This window comes from Anser anser, assembly GCF_964211835.1.
Source record: "Anser anser genome assembly, chromosome: 4".
Lineage (NCBI taxonomy): Eukaryota > Metazoa > Chordata > Aves > Anseriformes > Anatidae > Anser > Anser anser.
Window position 1 is genome coordinate 71,809,616 of NC_139724.1, and position 22,446 is coordinate 71,832,061.

The 22,446-nt window shown below is 39.6% G+C and overlaps 1 protein-coding gene across 13 annotated transcripts in view; it reads left to right on the forward strand.

The window, feature by feature from the left end:
* CTBP1 (C-terminal binding protein 1) overlaps positions 1–22,446 on the forward strand; it is a 147,371-nt gene that overhangs the window by 91,784 nt on the left and 33,141 nt on the right. For 6 of the 13 annotated variants that reach the window (XM_083836301.1, XM_083836292.1, XM_083836290.1 and 3 more), the window contains exon 2: positions 16,534–16,688. In XM_083836301.1, the coding sequence (XP_083692427.1) occupies positions 16,534–16,688 (155 nt within the window). Of the gene's footprint in view, positions 1–11,152; positions 11,248–12,712; positions 12,930–16,533; positions 16,689–22,446 lie in introns of those variants that run through there. The other 7 variants (XM_083836300.1, XM_083836291.1, XM_083836298.1 and 4 more) reach the window with 3 other exon arrangements.

The window sequence follows — 22,446 nt, forward strand, 5'->3', positions numbered from 1 at the left end:
CATATAAACGTTGTTATTATTAAAAATCATCTTAGTCATTTAAGATCTTTTCAGCTTAATCCCTTTCTACAAGAACGCCTTTTTGCCTTTGAAGGGCAATTTTCCTAGAAAATTGAAGGTTTTTTATTATTGATGCTTGTTTAAAAGGGTAGCAAGTGAGTGTCACATCTAAAAGTTCCATTTTTACTGAGTTGGGAATTGACAAAAGAAGAAAGTCACCGGTGAAACTCGATCTTTTGTGCTTTCTGGATAGGTTGCGACAAGGCCATGTAATTATTCTCCTTCATTCACTGATGTCCCTGAGGTCCTTATGCTCACCGAAGCTAGTAAATGAACGTAAAGTTCATTATATGTAGATTTTCCATTTTTCCATGCAGTGTGTAGGCCCGTTGTCGTGTAGTCTGTACGGTCACATAATTATGGAATCACTAGGATCAGTATAACCACTTGTAATGTTCCGTTCTCTTATTCGAAATACAGCAAAACAGTAAAATACAAGTGCACTAAGGTGTATTAATGGTGGGATTTCCAGCTCTCTGATCTGTGACCACAATTTTTCATCAGTTTTAAACCTCTAATGCCTCTTAATATGTTTTCAGGAACTAAGTAGGAAGAAAAGCACTGTTGCTTACTTGATTAAAATACAGACATATTAAGAAACAGAAATCTATCGTCCTGACTTCAATTTGTATTCATTTAGAACGCAGGTTTTATGGACCTTTTAGCAGGAGATTATTTATTTCTCTACGTTGTAAAGAACAAATACTTGAACTGCTGGTTTTATTGGACATAAATGCCAGTATTTTGGAACTGGCTATATTTAGATATATAGCATCCTTTTCTATTTAACATTTCCTTGCCTCCTTGCATAAAGTAAGTCTGGTTATTCCACACACACACACAGATACATATATACATGTGTGGGCTACGTGCTCCCTAATTTTCAGCACAAACTTCAAACTTGTTTTTTGCTGTAGCACAGAGTGGTAGCATCCTTTCATCATCTGAGAAACCAAACTCCTCCATACACGTAAAATGTATTAATTACGTCAGATATGTGTGTTCACATCAGTGTGTGAGCTGCTTGGGTGCAGATGAGTATCTGCTCGCTCCCAATGCTCTCGGTTTTGCAGCTAACCCTCAAGCAGCAGGCTGCCTTACCCTGCAAGCAGCTCTGCTGCCTGATTGCAGAACCCCAGTGCAACTCCGTGTGAGTAGGGAACAAAAAGCAAGACCTTAGATGAAGACAAAAAATAAAATCCTAATGAAAGATGTGCACTGAATAGTAACTTGCGCTTTCATGTCTACCAACTGTGAAACCTCTGTAAGAATTGCTACTGTTGTGCGAGTGTTCCCTCCTTCTTAATAGAGGTGTTCTGTATCCTGTTTTTCTTGTTGACTAGAGAATGACAGCTTTTAGAAGTATTGTAATGATGAAGTGCCATTAGCTGTATACCATTCATGTCTTAAATTTCATCCTTTGTTGTGTTCCTCGCTATTCTTGTAAAATAGTTAGGTATGGTCAGGATCTTGATTTCCAGCACTTCTGCTTTCTTTTTATTTTCTTGTTTTGTAGGTTATTCATTTTTTTGTTGAATTATATGTATTTCTGTGATCAGTTGGCATGGAAACATGGCTGCTTTATAGGCCAGTTGCTTTTAGCATTAATTTGCAGGTACTTGTTTTTGAATGTGAAAATGGAAACCATTTATGTTCTTCATCATTCCCCATCATTAATACTTGCATGCTTTCCGACGCAACATAAATTATCTTTCTTTCTGTCTTAAGGGGAAAAATGTACTTTAAAAAAAAGTGGAAAAAAAAAACCAAAATACTCTGCTACTTCATGTACACCATATTAACATGGCAATACTTGGTATAAAAATAATTTCTATGTAGATAGCTTGACAGTACAGTGAAGCAAAGCCTAACACCAAATCTTACTTTAAAACCAGAAAGCTTATAACGCTTTTCACAAACTCAAAGTCTTTTTTTCATGGACCTATTTTCATGAACCTTACTTTCATTACTCTTCCTCTTTTGATTTCAAAAAGAGCCCTATTTTCTTAGAGGGGTTTGCTGAGTTTCGCTTGAAGAGAAGTTAGAGGTTTGCTTTGATCAGTAGTGAAGAAAATGGAGGAATACTTCTTGCTGTTCTGTGACTTTAGTTAGTGGGGTTTGCGGTTTCTGGAATACCTCGGTGTGGGCAGAAGTGAATTTGTAGGCTCTTCTCTGCTCACCGCTGCAGCGGTGACAGGACGCTTCAGTGCCAGCTGCTCGAGGAAAAACAAGTTGCACTGTCACACGTCTTCATAATGAAGAATAGCTGGACTACCGGCGTGTGTTCACATTTATAGAAATCTGAAACTGTCAGATTACGTGCTATTTTAAGTATAGGTAACTAAATACCTCATTTAAGACATATTATAAGCAGGTGCAGATTGTCTGCTCTCAGCATAGTAGCTTTCAAGTTCTTTAGGATCAGATTGAACCTCGTTTTAATTTCTAGTAGCTAAGACCGTTGTCTGAAGAGCTTATACAGATTGGATATGTGGAATAAAAATAAGATTTGAATTAATTTACTTTGGCTCCTACTTCTTCATCCCGTTCCAGACTTCCAACGCTTTGTTTCGGTAACTGTTTCATAGGGAGCATACAAAACAAACAAATTCAATTGATAATGCTCTTAACTGTTTCACATACTGTTTTCTTTACAGAAAGACTTCAGTACAGGAGGTGAGGGCTTTCTGTCTTGCTCTTGGCAGTTTACAGATGAGATTTTCACTAACCCCGATGCAGCTGTGAAAGAAGTTAGGCTGTGCCGCTTCCTGTGTGACAGCGTCTCATCGCAGGCACAGAATAAACCCATTTCTCCCCCCTTTCCTACCCCCCTTCTACTCCATTCTCTCTGATAAACAAATAGATCTGTTAAGAGCAAAAAATAAATGGGTCCCACCCTCTCAGCATCTCGGCGTACTTGTCAGAGTAACTGGAGACAGGATGTCCTTCTTCCCCAGCTGTTGTAAACTGCTCTTTTTTGGTTCCCGTCCTCTCCTGAAGAGCCTGATGGCACTCCTGATCCAGGAAAGGCAGCAGAGAGAACCAGGGTGGGGAAAAAAATATGCTGTTCATCGGCTTAATTGCCATGCAGAATTACTTTTTTTTTTCTGGGTTTGACTGATCACCTCTTATTTTCTCTCTGCAACTCATTTTTTTCAGTGCTCAGCTTAGCCTCTTTCTGTGTTCTCAGTTGTTTGTCCAAGTGGCTGTCCTTGTTCGATTGTCCTTGGTTGTTCTCCTGCAGTGCTCCCAGCTCTCGGTTCTGCCCGACGGAAGACGTAAGCTCACGCAGCAGCTGCCAGTTGTGTGGTTTGGGGTTAGGTGCCCCCAGATTTCAGGATGAAGCTAGTACGCTGAGTGTGCTTGCTGTCGCTTGATCCCAGCTCTGTACAACAGTGGGAAGAGAAGGTTTGTCTTGTGTTCATTTATGGACTGGTTGGATGCAGTCCTCATTGAAACCAGAGGCTTCCCTTCTGCTGGGGAACGCTCCCATAGGCTTCTGTGGGCGTTTCACAGACCTCCCAGAGAATTAAAGTACCAACTGTGTTGTCCCTTAAGTATTTCTGACATAAGTTGTTACCCATTGCTCTTGTTTGGTTATATTTAACAGGCATTAAGGAATAAATAGTCCAGCTTAATTTGAGTATTTTATCTAAGCATTCTGGGAAGTACTTACACAAGTATGGAAAGAAAGGTATCAAAACGTAGGTGTCAAACCGTAACCAGAAAAAGGTTTATATTCTTCAAGGGAAAAATGACTATGGCTTTTATTAGCTGTGCAGCTTTCAGTATTTCCGTTCATCGTACAAGCCATTTGGCTGCGAGATCCTCATTTTCTAGCTTTGTACGATGCCTACCCCAAAGTTGGTTGTCTGCAAGGGAATAATGCAGTAACGGTGTTTAATGGCATTTTGTTAACAAGTTGCTATGTTGCAACTTCCACCCGAGGTAATTTCACAGTCACTAGCATTCAAGAGTTGTTGGCAAGCAAATTCCTGATGAAAATACTTCTAGGAGCCCGGATGGCATCGGTACTCTTACTGTGAGTAGCAGCTCAGAATCTAGGCTCCAGAGGGACACATTTTACAAGATATTTTGGTGATGTAACTTGTGTAAGAAATAATGATGCCAATTAATTATTTTTCCAAAAACTAATTGCAAATGCATGCAGGTGGAGTTGCCTCTTTAAGCAGTTAGCTCTCTGGGCAGCACCAGCTCATCCACCCCTTGTAGCTACCACATTTTATGTGCTGTGGGGTCCAGACCTGATAACTGATCCTCATCTGGGGTGCCTGTGGATGTCGGCTTTTCACTGAGAGTTATTTTCCAGATTTCATCTGCTGTTCTCAGCACTCATTTCCCTTCTTCCTTTTGTAACCGGGATGACAGTCCTGACCCGGGAGGGACAGAAGGAATGAAAAGATTGATCTTTTGGAATAAAGTCTCTGAGGCAAATACCGTGAGAGCTGAAATTTCCTATGAAGTCACTCTGGTGAAATAGCAAGTATGCTATCAAAGTACCGAATAAACACAAATAAAAACAAAAATAAAAAGTGGCAGTAACAAAAATTAGGGAGCAGAAGTAGTAACTTCTCATTTTATTACTTTTGCAGTGATACACCTGCTCTAATTTGGTTTGCTTTACATCCAGAAAATAAGGAAAAATCAGTCTCTTACGAAGACCTGCCTGTTCTGCTGTTGTTTCTCAGTCTCAGGAACAAGGATTTGTGTTTTCTAGCCACATTTTAGAAAATAGTCTAATGCTCTTGATTTCTGGGGGTTATCAGATTTTGCAGTGGGCAAGCAAAAAGTTGTAATTTCCCTGTTTTTTTCAGGAATTACAGGCAGCAGGAAGCACTTAGACTTGATTTCCAGCATCTCTGCTGCGTTCATTTTTCAGACACCAGAAGCACTTTCAAAATAGACTTTAATATTTGCGTGAAGTTGGTGATCCTTTATCTTTGCATGATAAAATTCAAAGTGATTCGAGTGTTTCCTGTGCTGGTCTGCTTTTAGAAATGTGATGCCCAAGCAGGTTGTCCAGCATGCCGCTGTTTATCCTGCTGCTGACATTCCTCACGTTTCTGGTTTCAGAGTACGTAGAAATCCCACAGAACAGGCTGCCTTATTTTGGAAATTCTTCCTCGAGACTAATACATCGGTCTAGTCTCCACTTAACTCGCTTCTCCATCTGTTGTCAATCTCTCTCTCTTTTGTTTTGAAAGGAAGTCGCTGTGGTCCCTTTCGGTAACTGTCCATTTTTCACAGACTGCCGTGCTGCACAAGTCTGAGGCTGTCAGAGCGAGAGGGGGAGATGACATTTGGGTGACGCACATGTGCGCCGTGGGCAGGCTTCGTAAATGTCTCTGCCTGCAGGCTGGGGGACACGGGCGCTATAACAAGTTTATTTTTTTTTAAGATCAGGCATAGATGGAGAAGGCAAGAATAAAACTGCAAACTGACATCTTAATGCCGTTTGCTGGGAGAGGTAATAGTGAACTCATTTCCAAAATACAGTGCTGGATCACACCAAGAATGTACGGTAGGAAAGATGACCTGTTAAGAAATCTTGCCTGTGTGACGAATGGAGGGTACCCTTTTGCCTTAAGATCTTGTGACTCTTAATAGAATCGATAATTCCTTTTATAACACTTTCTTGGAACTGGTGTTTTAGCGCTGATTAAGGCTTTATGCAATTTAGAGAGATGGGACATGATTTGTGCCCTGAAAAATTGATAATTTGAAGCCTTTATCTGCAGACAAAGCATTTTTATGCCTGTGAATGAACCCTTTTCAAGTTTAAAATGGTTAAACTACAGAGACTAAAATAAATGTTATAAAGCCTAGTGAAAAAATGCAAATACGGGTCATTTTTAAACACTTCTGACTTCTCACCAGATCAGTGGAAATAACTTAAAGCGTTCAAAAACCTTCTATAAACCCCTTTAGTATGTGGTATGTGTGGGAAGAAATATTTTGCTTGTCTCATCAAGTCATGGGAATAAGTCCCGGTTTTAACTGTTTTTCAGTACAGCTTTAACTGTGATATTGGGACCAGAGCCTTTGTAATTGAAACTCAGAATCTACTTGAAGAAAAGCTCAGAAGAACAGCTCTCTTACATCATGTGCTTTTATTATATTATGATTAAATGTAACACGATAATATAAACCCAGCCTTTGCCTTAAACTGCCTGTTTTATTTGGCACATTGGCTGTTGTTACTGGCCCGTTCTCAGGGAGCTTGTCATTTTCATACATCCTGTTTGCTTACCTTCAAAATGAACATCTTTTTTAGAAAATCCTCTTTATTCAAGGTCGGTTCGGTTAGCGTGGGTTAGGGTCCCGAGTACCCTGGATGGGAGGTAGGTGCATGACTTTGGTTTCATCATGCTGGCGACTTTCTCCTTTTCCCATTTTTACGATGGAAGTGTTCTCTAGCTTGCAATCCTCATCAGCCATTTTCTTAATATCGATGGAGAATGGCAGAGGTCAGTGGCTGTGGGAGGAACCAAAAAGGGGGAGAAATTAAGAAGAGCTTTAAGGAGCCCTTTGCACTCGTTGAGTGTTTCTCAGAGTTCCTTTGGCTTTCAGGAAAACACAGTGGAGCGTAACTGAGGAAAGAGAGTGTTAGCCTCATTTACCAGAAATCATAATACTGTGTTGAATTCCCCTTTTTTAATTACACCGGTCTTAAATATATAAACATACGTATAGCACAGGCTTTTGAGAATTTTAGCTGTAAATCTTAGGGGAAGTTCCTAGCTCCTCTTCCCTCTTTTCATCCCTACCCAAGAGAATCACTCTATTTTTGTCACTCTAAGATAACTGACAATAATAGCACCATGATTTTCAGCTGAAAGTGAAGAGCATTAGATGCTTTCCTAACAATACAAATAAAAAAACCTTACAAAATAAATGGAGAACTGTGTTCCAGAGGCAGAATACTTTGGTACTGTTATTTTTAGTATCACTGGAATGTGTTGTGCCGACCTCAAAAAATTAAACCTTGTGAAACTAATTTGATTATCCAAGGCCCCACACTTGCTTATCTTCATCCTTTTTGATAAGGAAAATAAGGAGTGCCCCGGGTAATAGTTTAACGTTCTTGGTCAAAGTACAGGTGTGCTGTTAGAGAAATTGCTTTCAGTGTTTGGGATCAGAATAAAGGAAGCCTTTGATGTTGGCTTTGCTTGGGTTATTGGGTTTCTTTCTCCGAGACAGCATCCTGTGCAACATCTAAAATACGAGAAAAGCACAAAGAGTCGCCATTACAACTTCTGAATATAGTCTGTCATATTTTGTAGTACATTATTGGCAGTGCCTTTCAAACATCATGTGAAATTAATGCTCCGAAAGCGGTTGTATTGATTACACTAGTAGATGGTATTTTTTTTCCCAAAGCGTACTTACAGCTCAGGTGGTGGTTTAAAACAAATCCAAACCTGCTGTAATAATATAGCTTACTGTAAGAGAAACATTTTAGGAGGAGAGGGGGGAAAAAAAAGTCGTCTTTATTTCTTCCTAGTTCAAATACATAATATTTTACAGGCGGATCAAGAGCAGATCCTTGAGTGTATTACATTGTAAATTAACGTTATGTGGCTGTTCAGCTTTTATGCAATTCACGGCCAAGATGCTGATTCTGATAAGATGACAAACTAAGAAATAAAAGCAGTACTTCCTTTTATATTGAACACATGGGTGAAGGAGCTAGGCTAAGGGCTGCTGATGGATCGCGCTTCGCGTGGCGGTGCAGCCGCTTTGTTCCAGCCCCTCCGGGCTTGTGCTCTGTATCCGATGCATTGTCCTCAAAATCTCCAGGACCTCGTCCTTCTGTGGAAAGTGTTTCAGTAAGTCTTGGCACGGCCCGTATTGTTACTGGAATGGCTCGGGGAGTTAATCATGCTGCTCCTATTACAATAGTTGAAGCAGATTGTTTTTCCAGTTCCTGTCAGCAGGAGTTCTCTGGCTTTTTTTTTTTTAAGTCACACCCACCAACCTATAAAGTTTATGGGCTGAAATGTAAGTTCCATTGTATTTTAAACTAAAAGCTTGGGTGTGTGTGAGGGTGGGTGGTGGCTGCTCCCCCCCAGCCGCTGTTATCGGGCTCCTCTTTGGTGGCCGTGCCGAGGTGGCAGCAGCTGTGTCCCCAGGTGCGCTGCAGGGACGTCTTTGGTGCAGGCTTGATTCCTGCATTCGGTTCCCGCATTCGGTTCTCTATTTTGGGGCTTTGGCCTCGCCAGCGAGGGGAAATCGATGCCTAGAACTTGGTGTGGGTAAAAGTGAGGGCTGAAGTGTGCCGATTCTCACCTGGCGCATGTCGTAGGGGGCTTCTGCTGGTTCGGAAATAGCGTTGGCCTCAGGCACAGCCTGCAGGCAGGGGCACTCATCTCAAAACTGGAGTTACAGGAACAAATTTGGCAGCCTTAGCCAGGAGCTCTCTGCAGCTGGGACTAATGGGAGTGTACTCAGGGCAGTTCCACCATCGCTGATTTTTTTTTTTCCTCTCCTTCTTCCTTTTCTTGTTACTTAATGCAGCTAAAAATACTCGAAGCAGACCTTTCAACTGTCCTTTAAAATGTTTTTGCCTTTCTCTGGGGCTTGCTTTCATGCATCTGTTACTTGAAAACAGGGCTTCTGCGATGTTCTTTCTTCTGTGTGTTTTATTGCTCACACTTGTGCTTTCTTATTTTAGTACTTGATGTAGTAGTTACTGAATATTGTCATTTGCTTTTGCTTTTTAAACCTTGATAGACAATTAAAACATTTTACAGCAACTCATTATATTATTGCTTGTTCATTTGACGTTAAATAGGTGTGATTTATATTGGTTTTGTTCCTATTTTGAAAAGTATTGGTGAAGATTAGGCATATCATTATAGCCTGCTTCTGAATATGTTGAGTAATTTTTTGACAGATGTGTAATGCTTCCAGTTTTCACCTGGATGTTTGAAGTACATGTGTAATTAGTAGGAAGTGTTGCCAGATGATTTTATTTCCCCGTAACGGAACTTTATTTCTGATCATTGGCTTTCAAAATCTGTCATGTGGGACATCTGTGTGTTGTACCCTGACAGGCATTTAGGATTTCATGTACATGCTGCCAGGTATCCGACAAATAAGAGCAGAATTACTAGATGTTTAATAAAGACAGGTTAGGGAACACTAATAAAAAAGACGCAACAAAAATGCTTATCCACATGGTTATCAGACTAATATCTGAGAATGGCACATTTATTTTCTGTGTCACTGTGGAGGAGTAATGAGAAATCATGACTCCAGGTTCCAGTAACAGCAGGGAAATGTGACATTTTATAAACAGAAATTACTGGCTTATTTTCTTCAGATAGTATTAAAAGGGAAGATCAAATAAGCTGGTGGCATGGAAATACTCTCTGCTTGGGGCTTTGTACTGGATGCTGTAGAAATCTTCTTGGATACCCATGCTGATTTCTCACAAGTGGTAAAATAATGATGTGATGCATTCATAAGTCTCTACCGTGGAAGTGCATGGACGAGGGTGGTAATTAGAGATAGCAGTGCTGTTGCTTATGTATTTTGTGTAGGGGAAAGAGCAGTGAGTGTCCCGGAGAGCGGCTGGGTGTATTTCGATCTTTGCAATTAGCAAGAGGATATATGTGGGTGTGACTGCTGTGCACATCATTGGGTCAGCACAGCGCCGGAAACCACTTCTATTTTTCTTGGTCTCTTGCAAATTAGAAAGAAAAGAAGGAAGATGGCTTGTTTTTACTGAGTTTAGGTAAATAAAAAAGCACAGTGCCATAATATTCGTCATCTATTCTTTTTCAGGGTACTTAGCATTTACCTCCAAGCTCTGCAGACTTAAGCAGAGACCGCATATATGCTTTAAGTGAAGCTAATGCTTAGTTTTCTCTTGTATGTATACTACGAAGTCCAAATCTTACTCCTTTGAAAATCAGCTTGGGATTGTTCCCATTCATTTCAATAAGATTTACAGCAGGTTCCCACAATCTTAAGAAGCATAGTTAGAAACCTTAAATGAGAAAAGACAAAAATTCATCTAATAAGAAATTCAGGCTTGCAAGGCTAGCTACCACTTTTTCGTATGCTCTGCTTGTTGGTGCTGTTCTTTATTTACCCCACACCCAAAGTCTTAATCCCACATCGCAAGTCATGGGAGATGACAACCTGCTTATGCTGAAAGCAGTGGCAAAAGATGCTGGATCCGATTCTGATGGAATCGGGACATTTGTTTTGCATATTCAGCATATTTACATGCTGGTAAGCACTCTTTTTTTTCCCGCCCCTCTCGCATCTATTTCACTGATCCGTGCACCTGCATTTCATTTCAAAGTTTATTTCTACTTGATTGCTTTTTAGTTTTGTTCTACCTTGAATCTAAATGTCACCTGAGGTCATGGCACACACAGGAACGAGCCTACCAAAACAAAGTCCGAAATTTAAAAATGCATTACGTGTCAGGAGCCATAACATATGCTTTTTAAGTATGGCGTTTCTGGGAATTTTAATAGTGCATTTTGGCAAATCTAATTCATAACAGCTTCTGTGTTCATGTTCTGAGAGGGATATTTTTTTGCTTGTTTTGACAACTTGTTCTTTATTTGAATTAATATTAACATTTATTTTTAAAAAACATGTTATTTTTTTGGAGGACTTCTGGTAAACAAGTGACAGCTCTGACTAAATTTACAGCCTAGGTAAGAATATAAAGCGAAGGTAAATGCCAGAGGGAATTAGTCTAACGTTACACGTGCAAGATTGTAAATCAGTTGAATGTCCAACCTGTCATTTTTGGGTCTTGTTTTTGTAAATATAGATCAGATTTTTCAGCAGTTCATATTTTGTTTAAAAACTGAAATCCCTTTGATGTTTTTACTGTGTGTAAGGGAAGTTTTGTAGGGAAAAATCTTTTAAAAGGACATTGTCAAGGGAGTTTTCCTGCTTGTTTAATCCTTGCACTTGTGAGGATACTCAGAAATGTGAAAATATAAACTCCCCTTCCCAAGGCTGCTGTCCTCCATTTGATGTACTATTGGTTTGTCATTATAGGGTTACTGATAAGTGTTGTGCTTTTTGGCATTGATGTATCTTTCAGAAAAAAGAATTGAAGCATTTGTTTTGAAAAAAGAACAGCACATTTAAAGAATTACATGGACTTTGCAAACAGATTTAAGAAAATGAAAGGTAGGTCAAATTTTGGGCCTACAAACCTGACAATGTCCTTTACTTATAATGTGTATGCCTTATTTGAGAGACATTCGTGATCCTAATGATGTCATATTAATCATCAGCAGGAAAATGTGAAAATGACATTGCTAATCCTCTTTACTCTTAATAGCTTATCTTGTTGCGTTTGGTATGTTTTCTAATGTCAGCGAACGGTGACAGACTGCTTTGAGATCTCTGTTGTGCGGCCTGATCACTTTAATTACTGTCGGTTTGTGACATAAATGGTTGTTCTGGGAAAGGCTTAAAACAAGCTGAAAGAGCCCAGAATGTGTCAGGGCGAGCTCTCCTACCCTCCAGCGGCCTCCAGAGCCTCTGTGCCCTGGCAGCAAGGCGCGCTGAGGTGCGCCTTTGTTTCAGGAGGGGCAGGTAGGCCTCGGGAGGGGGAGGAAACCACCACGCTTGGGTAGGTCTTTGTTTTCTTTCAAGTATTTAACAAAAAAATTACATCGAGGGCTAAGGCTGGGCTGATAATTCTGAAGTCACCACACAGCCAGAGGTGTGGAGGCAGTAGTTGGAGAGCCTCCCCCTCAGGTTTTGGTTACAAGAGCTGAGGGATAAGTTCTTCGATCCTCTGGTTTGCGAGTGCTGGGCTGACCTCTGATCGATCGGGCTCACAGCTGAAAGCTGCTTTTTGAATTTTTCGAGCTTTTCCCATAAAGGCTGGACCAGAAAAGGGTTTAGATGCTGTTTTTGTAGAGCAGCTAGTCCAAATTGCAGCTCTCAGAAGGCACTTCTGCTGTCCGTCCGTCCGTAGCAGCCGTGCACCACGCGGTGACCGCTCTGTCTGCATGCACCCTACACGTGGTATTATTTTAGAAAAATTCCGGCAGTCACTGGCACGGGAGCTGCTACTGGGGCAAGAGCTTCACTACCAGATTTTTTCCTTAGTGAGGTAAAAAAAACCCAAACCCACTAATAGCTGGATTGAGCTAACCTTAGGGTTAACCTTTGGGGGTAACCCTTTGAGGGTAGCCTTTGCTTTCCTTAAATACATTTAGATAACCTTAAGGGCCTGACTTATACCCAGCCGACCACCAAGTTCAGAGTAAAGGCTTCTCACTCCATCCTCAGTAGTCGCTCCGGTGCTTGGCTCTCAGCACGGTGCTCCAGGAGATCACACGCTCTCCTCGCATCCCTGCTCACCTGGGCAAAACCTTTGCCGCATGAGTGGTGCCGACTGGTCCAGGTACGTCTCTTTACAATGCACCTGCTTGTCCTGCTCTGGTGCTGTGTGCGTCTTAACAGTCCCTGGTATGTTAATGGCCGGTGGCAGCACAGCAGGTGTGGTGGAAAACCAGCAGCCAAAGGGGGAAGGGTGCAGATGCAGTGAGAAGCTTTAACTTTGAGTTTCCTGGCTTCTGTGAGCACAAGTCAGACCCTTAATGTTGTTTTAATGTATTGTTTGTGTTTAATTTTTTAGTAAAAATTTGAACACGATCCAGGCTACAGAGGTTGCAGTGGATAAGAAGTTTAAAAGCTTTGGTTCAAGATTACAGGAGGCTGCAAGAAAAGTTAAAGACATGGAAATGAGGATCGAATGACAGGCTGCTATTTTGCCTCAGAATACTGAAGATTGTAAAGCATTGAGAAATCGAATTCATGACCCTGGAAATCAAGCTCAGATTAAGAAATGTCAGGTTGGTAGGGGTTCCTGAAAGTCTCAAGTTAGGATAAACTGAGATTGTTTTCCCTTAACAAAGGTTCTAGGATGTGGGGGTGGATGGTATACTTGTTATTGTCTGTGTTATATAAAATGCTACCGTACCATATACTTAAATAAGCCAACTAAGTGAAATTTTTTTTTTTTTTTAAACTGAGTTTTGTGCTTGTGGTTCTGAATGTTGCTTTTGACCAGTTTACAGTCTTACTCCTCTCTGGCACTGAGTTGCATGATTTACTGTTAATGCAGGAATGGAAAATACTGCTGTTAAATACACATTGCTTTATCCTGCCACACCAAGGGTCTGCTGCAAAACCAAGCATGTGGTGCAGTATGACATTTCTAGATAAGAAACAGGCCGAACATATCTAAATGGTGAAAGAAGTATTTTTTCGTTCAAACGGTTCTGATTCATAGCGAAACTGTGTCTTTGCAAATGTAAACTTTAAATAGTGACTGCCACTGTGATTAAGTTACTGTAAGCTTACTGAAGTGTTGAGTTATTGTCTGCGATTTAGCGATACGGTATTTAGGCAGAAAGATTGTGCAACAGGAAGTCCATGCTGAAGTTCAGAAAGGATTTTGGCAAGCAAAGGTTTGTGGGGTTTTTGTGGTCAAGGTCACTGGGTATATTTGAGTTCTGGGGACTGTGTTAACGAGCCTGAGATACTCCTGGGGAGGGTTACCCTCACCACTTGTTTTTCTGACTTCAGTTTTTATACTTCAGGGCTTGGTCTGGCACGCTACTTCGCACCAACATCAGGCAAGATTCACTTGGTTAAAATAGGTAGTTATACTGGCCTAAGGGAAAAAGAGACCACACCTTTATGTATTTTAGAGGAATTGTTATTTTTAGAGAGCTGTGTTTTGTGGTACTGTATTTTATGTTTTTCTGAGAGAGTTCTAGATGGAAGAGTGATTCTTGAAGGGGACAGCTTTTAATCTTATCTGTTTGGGCTGCGTGCACTCCTCTGACAGAGATGCTTCTGCTGTAGCTCTGGGGGAGATGAACTATGTCATGTTCTTCTTCCATCTTCAACAGCTTTAGGATCAAAGTTCTATACATTTTCTCTTATTTACTTGAGCTTGGATTCAGACTTGTCATTGAAATCCTGGCTTTGCTGGACTGACAGTTAAGAAGATGACCATAAGATTTCGCTTGTAAAACAAGCACAGTAATTATATTCAATATGAATAGGGCTTGCAATGTCATTTTTACATTTATGTTTCAAAACATAATTGCATTTTATTAATGCTATTACATACACTATTTTGAAAGAAACATGAACAAGTCTATAACATGCTTTACTTTAGGGTGTTTCAAAGTAAATTTAATATGGGGTTTTATAATTAAGTTCCCATTAAAAGATAGTAATTATTCTTGGGATAACTATGTAGCATTTGCATTGTGTATTCATGCTGTGTTTGTCCTGTGCCACATTATTAGTGTGTGGTTAGTTTATTAAAAATGACTGTATGAAGGTTATGTGGCCATTTCTGGTTCAGATGCGTAACAACAAGCAGTAAGTTAGCAAGGTGCAGAATTTCTGAAAATGATATTAAAAATGCTTCCATTTAATTTTGGTGGTTGGATATTAAGGGCTGGTTTGGAAGTAATTGGTGAGATTTTTCTGTGCACCAGAAGTATTTCTAAGGATGTCTGTTACAGTAGAGATTAGGAATTAATGGTTTTGCAACAGTGAATACTTGCCATGAGTGTTGTACCCGTGGAAAACTTTGTTGGTGAATACTTTTCACGTCTGAATGCCTGTCTGCTATGGTGAGAATGCTGCAGGTGCACTCCCATTGGCATAATCAGTTGTTGAAAGACATTGAGACCAAAATGAAAAACAACCAAATGAACGTCGGTGATCCAATGCAGAAGGACTGGTGAGGATCTGTTGTCCTTCTGCCTTCGGTCTGAAAGATCCTTTTGCTGCTGAATAAGCAATTAAGTATTATGCAGGTACATTTAAATTAGAGCCAGCTGCCCTTTTTTTCCAGGTAGGGCGCTAGCTGCGAGTGCATGCATGTAGGAAAAATCTCAATGACCCTTGTTGAGTTGTCTTCAAGTACAAAAACCGTTTGAAGAGGTAAAGAACTTAATGCCAGATGTCAGGAAGTCCTAGCCCTAGCCTTACTGCATTGGGTAGGGGCACACTTGAAATTTATGGGTGCAGGCTAGACAGGTAATTGAGGCTGAAGGTAATGATCTCCTTGGTGCAGCTCCTTCAGCACTAGACTTGGGCTTGGCCCCAGCAGGAAAGTAATGTGCTACTTCTGTTGACTTGTGAAAATCCCTTTTCCCAACAGCTGTTTTCCTTCACTGGGTATCTTGTATGCAGAACTGGGACTCTACTAATTTTCCATCCACTTACAATGCAGATGAGTTTTTCAGGGCTTGCTTTTTGGTGCAGTCTGAGGCTTCAGAAGCAGGGATTTCTAATTGGAGGTAGCTGGGGAACCTCAGTCTTTCTGAATTCATATTGGGCTAATTCATATTATCAAGCAATAAGCAAAACTTTAAAATTCGCACTGCAGCAAATCTGTGTTGTTGACATTTGTATACAAGAAATATCTAGCCTGCTTCACTCTCTAGTTTTTAAAAGTACTTGTTTTGAAAGAGGAAAAATCATGTACTGTGTTCTTGTTTTCATTTTTCCTTCTCTCTTCAGGAAGTCCCTTTTTTCCACCCACGCTTAACTACTTTTGTGTAAATGGTTTAATATTATTCCCTTGAGTACTTTTGTGTATTTATAGCCCCTATACAGTAAAAAGATGCTCTCTGAATATCTTGCTATACGGATTACTTTTCATTTTAAGACTCCATAAAGAGGATATAAATTAAGTCTGCACTTTGAACTGATTTTTCTCTACCCCAAATGTTTAATGTGTTTATTTGTCACTCTACAGTGTTCCAAGTGTGATGCTGGTTTAAGGATGGGCGTTTTGCTCACGTTTTGTAAGAGAGCTTTCAGGGGTGGATTAAGTATGATGCATTAATTTAAATCTTACAGAATCGTTGTGTAAAACTTATGAGTTTAAGCAGGCCTACGTAGATTAGCACTAAGCCTGTGTACTTGGACAATGGATCCTCAGTAAATACACATTTTTGCTGTTGTAGGTTTTTTCAGTTAAATTTTAGTGTCAGCAGATCATAGTGATATATGTAAATTGAATACTCAACTCCGTACTGAATTGCGTATGGAATTCCATAAGCTACGTTCTTACAAGCCTGGACAAGATCGTTCTCACTCTGTCTAGAGCTCACAAAGGTGTGGAATCCAATCAAAATATAAATCTTGGATAAGATTGCACAGACACTTCTTAATAGTGCAGTGAGGGTGTCCGTTTAAAAAAATATACTATTCCCTTAACATTTTTGACCATCTTCTATTATTCAGCTTCCTGAGCCTACACTGCGTTTTTTCTTAGGGGTCTTTTGTTTGTTAACGGTAAATTTGTCCCTGCTTTTATTCGCTCTAAATCTTTTTCTGCCATCAGAATAAAGAGACTAGCTATAACGTATTTTTGTTACATTTTCATCCTTTGAATAACACATCTTCTCTGTTTCTTCGTAGGCATTCGACCTCCGATCATGAATGGGCCCATGCACCCACGCCCTTTGGTAGCATTGCTGGATGGCAGGGATTGTACAGTAGAAATGCCGATTCTGAAGGATGTAGCCACAGTGGCATTTTGTGATGCTCAGTCTACACAAGAAATTCATGAAAAGGTAATACTACGAAGATGTAATTTAAGTATTTTAGAAAATGCAGATACTTTAATAATTATGAACAGATACGGTGTTAGCTATGAAAACGTGTTAGGCACTGCAGTTTCGTTAATAGTCAATTAGAAATGACCAGCAGATCATTAAGGTAATAAATGATGAACAAAGACAAAAATATCCGTTGAAGTACATTTCTGTGAAGCATATCTTTGGCTGGATGTTGTCCACGTGCTTACAAACTGAATTAGATTCATGGAGAAAGTTAAATCAGGGAAAATTATATTACTACATGATATTTTGAAATGCTTCTTGGAAACACTGTTGCTAAGCTTTCAACTGGAAAGCCGAATATTAGTGTCAGATTGGAAGTTCTTCTCACAGCCAAACTTCTCTGCTTAGCCAAGGAATTGTACAGATCGGGTTAGAAGGCTGCATGCACTGCAAATTGATGCTGGAAAACAGTTTTGGAACAAATGCTAACCAAAATTGTATTTAGAAAATGAATTTTAAAAAGTATGTTATCCCACAAGTTTGTACCCTCCCTGATGATTAGGGGAGGTGTAAAACAGCCAGTGGTTCTTAATGTTGTCAAAGGTTTCCTCGTTTTCTTAGAGGGATACCCATTTTTGTGATGATAGCCAAGGGTGCCAGCTGGCGCGTACGCCTGAATTTTCTCTTCAGAGACTTCTTTCAGCACGAAGGCCTAGCATCTACCCCAAATCTTTGCTACTCTCCAGGCAGCAATAGAGCCTTTTCACATCCATATTTCTGCAGAGGTAGAATTAATTTTGATGAAGTTATTGTTGGCTGGCAGAGTAAGCCTCAAATGTCAAGTATTCCTTCACCTGATGAAGGATGAAACCTGCTTCTGTGGAGGTAAAAATTGTAATGAATATGACAGCAGAGGAGGGCAATCAGGGGTCTGTTCCAGGGGAATTTATTTTTCTCCTCTCCAGTGAAGATCCACGATAGACAAGTACAATCAAAGTATTAACTTAAAGGCTTGTTGGGTAAGTGTCTAAATCCACTTCTGTGAACAGTGCCTGTGGTTTGTGTGTACTGCTGAGTGTGCTTCAGCTGTGAAGGAATTCTGTCAGCTGAACTGAGGTGCACCGATATTCCTGCTTCTCTACAAATATATCGTTGGACTCGTTCTATGCTAATTATAGTAATCCTCAGGCTTGTTACAGGTTTTCAGAACCTTTTCACTAACTTGTAATTGCTTATTTGCTTTTCATTTTCTTACGTAGCACTGTTTAAACATTTTAGAGCCTGGTGTCTGTATATGATGGGAGACTTGATCTTTTCTTTGACTTTCTTACAAAGCCAGCCGCTTGCAAATAATACCAATACAATAATTTCCCTTCTGGCATTAAGCGAATAAACTTTTTTTCTGTAGTCCCTTTCATGTCAGCATCTTCTTGGTGAGAACTCACCAACAAACTATTCAGCTTGTAATTATCTAAGAAAAATATTTTTATTCAGTAAAAAAAAAAAAAACAAAACATTTTCATTGTTAAAGCTTTGAAAATTTTTAAGAGCTACTGTTGTATTTTTCCTTTTTCTTTTTTTTCCCAACACTGAAAGAGAAGATTGAAGAGGCTTTTATGCTGTATGGTACAGCAAGCTAGAACAGCTGATTCTCATGTTTCAGGCAAACATAAGAGATGAATCTCCTCTCCTGAAGCCCTGCATGTAGTTCCTCGGTGGCTCTCTGCAGACAGATATCCCGTCTAACCTCCACCCCTCTCCCCATATAGGAATATGCTGTTCCCTTATAGAACATTAGTTAAGAATGATCTTTAAAGTTGTTTTTGTCATCATCAATACTGACTTAATATCACTAACTTGTTTTGTTCAGCTACTTGTTAGATATAATTCTAATGTAAATAGGAGAATGGAAAAGAAATAAAAATAAATTGTTCCTACTAGGAAGTCTGCATTCCAAACACCCTGTTTTCAGTTCATTAGTTGTTTCTCACGGGATAGTTAAAACTTTTTAGGTTATTCTTTAATTGTAGGCTAGATTCTGAGTTGGAAAAATCGTAGTTCTGATCTCATGACTTTTGTAATGCACTTACACAGTTACATAGAAAGCCATCTTTGTAGTGGGCAGTCAGTGGGATAGAATAAACTCAAAACCTGAACGTCTGTTTTGCTGTGACATTCACTTTTGAAAGAGAAAGATTTTACTGAAACGGAATGCAAATTTCAACCTGGTTTTTACCATCTCTTGAAGGAGACCAGTGTTTTTGCTGCGCATGTGACCAGGACTATTCACTATTGTGGCAATGAAAGAGAACCTGAAAGTAACGAGAGAACAAATGCAAACAAGTGAAAACTTCGCTGTATTCATCAGTAATTTGAGATGCTATTTTTTGTAAAAAAAGAGTTAATTTGTAAGGGTCGAAACCAATAACAATAATCTAAGTATAACACTGTTCTTTCATTTAAAGAAATACTTAACCCAAGCATTTTGTCTCATTTTTATATCTTCAGAATTAAAATGTAACATCATGCTTTATTTCTGTCTTGTCTATTTTTCATCATGTTTAAAAGTTGTTTTTATCTTACTGTTCTCCTGTCTCATGCCGTCGTCAGACATGTGATACATGAAGTAGCTGGATTCTAGTGACAAGGACTGAATAGCAGGTGGAGACTAAGTAATATAAATGCTGTTTCACTCCCTTAGTAAGTAAGAGCAGTCTGCTCTTCAGGTGATCACTGACAGCTGCACCATCTGTATGGTCTGCTTTGTTTACTGAAATCAACATTATTTTTTTTCTGATGCAGCAAGGCTGGGGAATTCCTGAGTGACATGAATGCCTTTCCTTAGAAACACTAAATATTTTCTCTTATCAGTCGTGTGTAGTAAATGAATTTTTCAGATCTTGAGACTGAAAGTCAGCACATGCATCTCAAAATGTAGCTTTGGAAAAGTATTTAAAGTAACTGAAACTTGATGAGTAACAGGTAATCTGTTGTTGATCTTCACAAGAGTATATTCAGCACATATACTTAAGCTTGCTTCCTTTGCTTCTTACCGTAGCAAACCAATTCATTCTTAGTGAACTCGGTAATTTATCTGGAAAATGTGTTTTCACTAGCAACCAGTATGTTGTCATAATACAGCTTTTCGCAAGTCAAAAGGGTGATAAGTCCAAAAATGTTTGAGCTTACAAAGTGTTTGCCAGGTGATAGGTTTCTGCAACAAAAATCACAAACCCTAATCCATTTTCATACTGTTAAAGTAATATAACGTAGATCAATTTAATGAAGTGCTGAGCACTGCTCACTTCCATGTGAAAAGCATTCACTTTTTACTTCCACTGTTCCCTTGCAGTGAAAAAATGACTGTTTCCAAACCATGTTTGAGGTACAGGAAAGAAATATCTTCATTTTAGTCCTGCTTGTTAAATACCTTATTTGGAAACGGTGTTTTAATAAATCTTCAGAAAAAGCTTTAAGATCAGAAGTTGCATGTTTAAAGCAGCATCTAAGTGTTTGTAGATTTGTAATGCATATTCCTGGCTGTTCTAAATGGCAATGCCTAGTTAATTAAGATGCAGATTTTAGATAACAGTTGTTAATTTGCCTAAATCTGGCATTAACTCAGCTTGTGTGGTGATGTCTGATCACAGGGAAGTGAGGGGTCAGCACTTGGGCAGTAAACATTTTGGAAAACGAGGGATTTTTGCTGGTCGTGAGAGGGTTTCAGGGACAAGATGATAGTTTACATTTCTGTTTTAAGATGGCTAGACAACAAAGGAAATAAAGAAGAAAAAAAAAGAGGGATGTGTAGTAGTTTCTGAGACAGATACCAGCAAACCACATAGATTACTTTTTTCAGAGAAGCAAGGAGGCTGCGGTGAGGAGGAAAAGAAATTAGGATTTGAACGCCACTTGTATGGGTGAAAAGCAGGACGTTAGCAAATGCTGTTATACCTTAGTATGTGTGCTAATGAAGGAAAGTTTTCATCAGATTGGGTAATGCCTGAGTTTCAGTAGTAGTGATTTCCTTATGTCAAAGAGTTTATTTGTCATTCTCTTTTTATGGCTGAGGAAACTAAAGTATGGAAAATAAGTAACTTGCTTAAGGTCACAAATAAATAATAACACGTATTAGAACTCTGCTTCATCGCAGGTCAAAACATTCATTGCTGGTGCTGCTGCTTTGGAAAGCAAGTTGGATGTTGAGGCTGTGTTTCTTTCCTTTGAAACGGCTGCCAATGCTTAAGTGAATACTGACATTTACTGAGAGTGACCCAAAGTACTGAAATGACTTTGTACTTGCGGACATTTATTGCAGTTCTTCAGAAATCTTCATGTATAAGGTTTTACTGACACCGCCTCAGTCCCTCTGCAGTAGAGAAGGCGGTTTGTTTTCAGGACTGTCATAGGTATTTGCATCTGAGAGGATGCAGTATGCATTTAAACTTTGCCTTCTAGGTTCTCTTTTATTATAAATACTATTTATGGCTGTGTGAAGTTGAGCATTATGCTTGTCAGACTGTATCATGGGGAGTTGGTGGGAACTGGGTTATCTGCATCCTATCAGGGGAGTTAACTTAGTCATTTGGGGTAAAAATCTACTTTAAGATTTTGGTGTTTGGTTTATGTTTTAAATAGGGATCATATTAATACCAATAGAAGTTACCTGTTATGTTAAATTTGTTTTTTCTTTCACAATCCTATATAAATCTGCCTTCTCAGAAACTGTCTCAAATGTATGTGGGGGATTAGTGTCTTCCACCAAAAATGTAGGTGTTGATCAACAAAATAGTAATTAGGTTGCTTCCTTCCTCATTCCAGGTAGACTTGCTTTTTTTCTGTCCCTTGCCCTGTTCTCTCCCACTTCTGCCCCCCCCCCCCAAGTCCCTCTCCCTTTGAGCGCCATTCACAGCTTGCTGCTCTTCCTCCCTCCCTGGCAGCTTCCCCAGCCAGCGCTTCTCCTTCCTGCAGTCTTGTTCCTTCTTTCTCTCTCTTTTGCCTCGGTTTGCAGGTGTCACAGACTTGAGCACACCCTTGAGGTCTTTGTGTTGCCTGAGAGAGATTTTGGGAGTTCATTTTCTTTACTCTTCAGGCTTTCTGACTTCTGCTGTATATATAGAGAGTAGGCTTTCCAGCTACATAGAGCTAAACATAAAAATAATATGCAAGTTCTGGTAATAGAAGTCTAAGGTAAGCAGAGAGAAAATAGTTATCCCTGTAAACTTAAAAAGATAGGAAGCACAGCTGACTAGGAATGGTTTTAAAACAAAATGCATATGCTGGAAAGAAGTCAATTTATGTGAATCTGTGTATGTTTTCTTGTTCTGTGTTTTTTTGAGATTATGTGGTTTCCTACATGTTTTCTCAAATCATTTGGAAAGAGAAATTGGAGGATGGAGGGTGGGGTGGGCGGTGTTTCTGACTGGATTTACTGCTTCGTGCAGATGCCCAGCTACTCAAAAATCTGAGGACCAGGGTTTTCAGTGGGAAGTGGGAATACAGCCTGGATGATAAATCTATATTCCAGCCTTACAAGTGCTTAAGTTAAAATGCATCAATTCTCTGGACTCCTGTTAAAAGCACATAATAAAATCACCTTCACAGGGATACTATGTTTCCATATTTTTACTTTAAATATAAATGTTTAAAAGCCGAACTTCCTGGTCAGTGGTGTAGGACGAGGAATTTTCAATCACTCGTGTACCTGGGAATTACCTATAGAAGCATTTCCAGTCATTACAGTTATTATCTAAGGCTGTTTCAAAGAAGA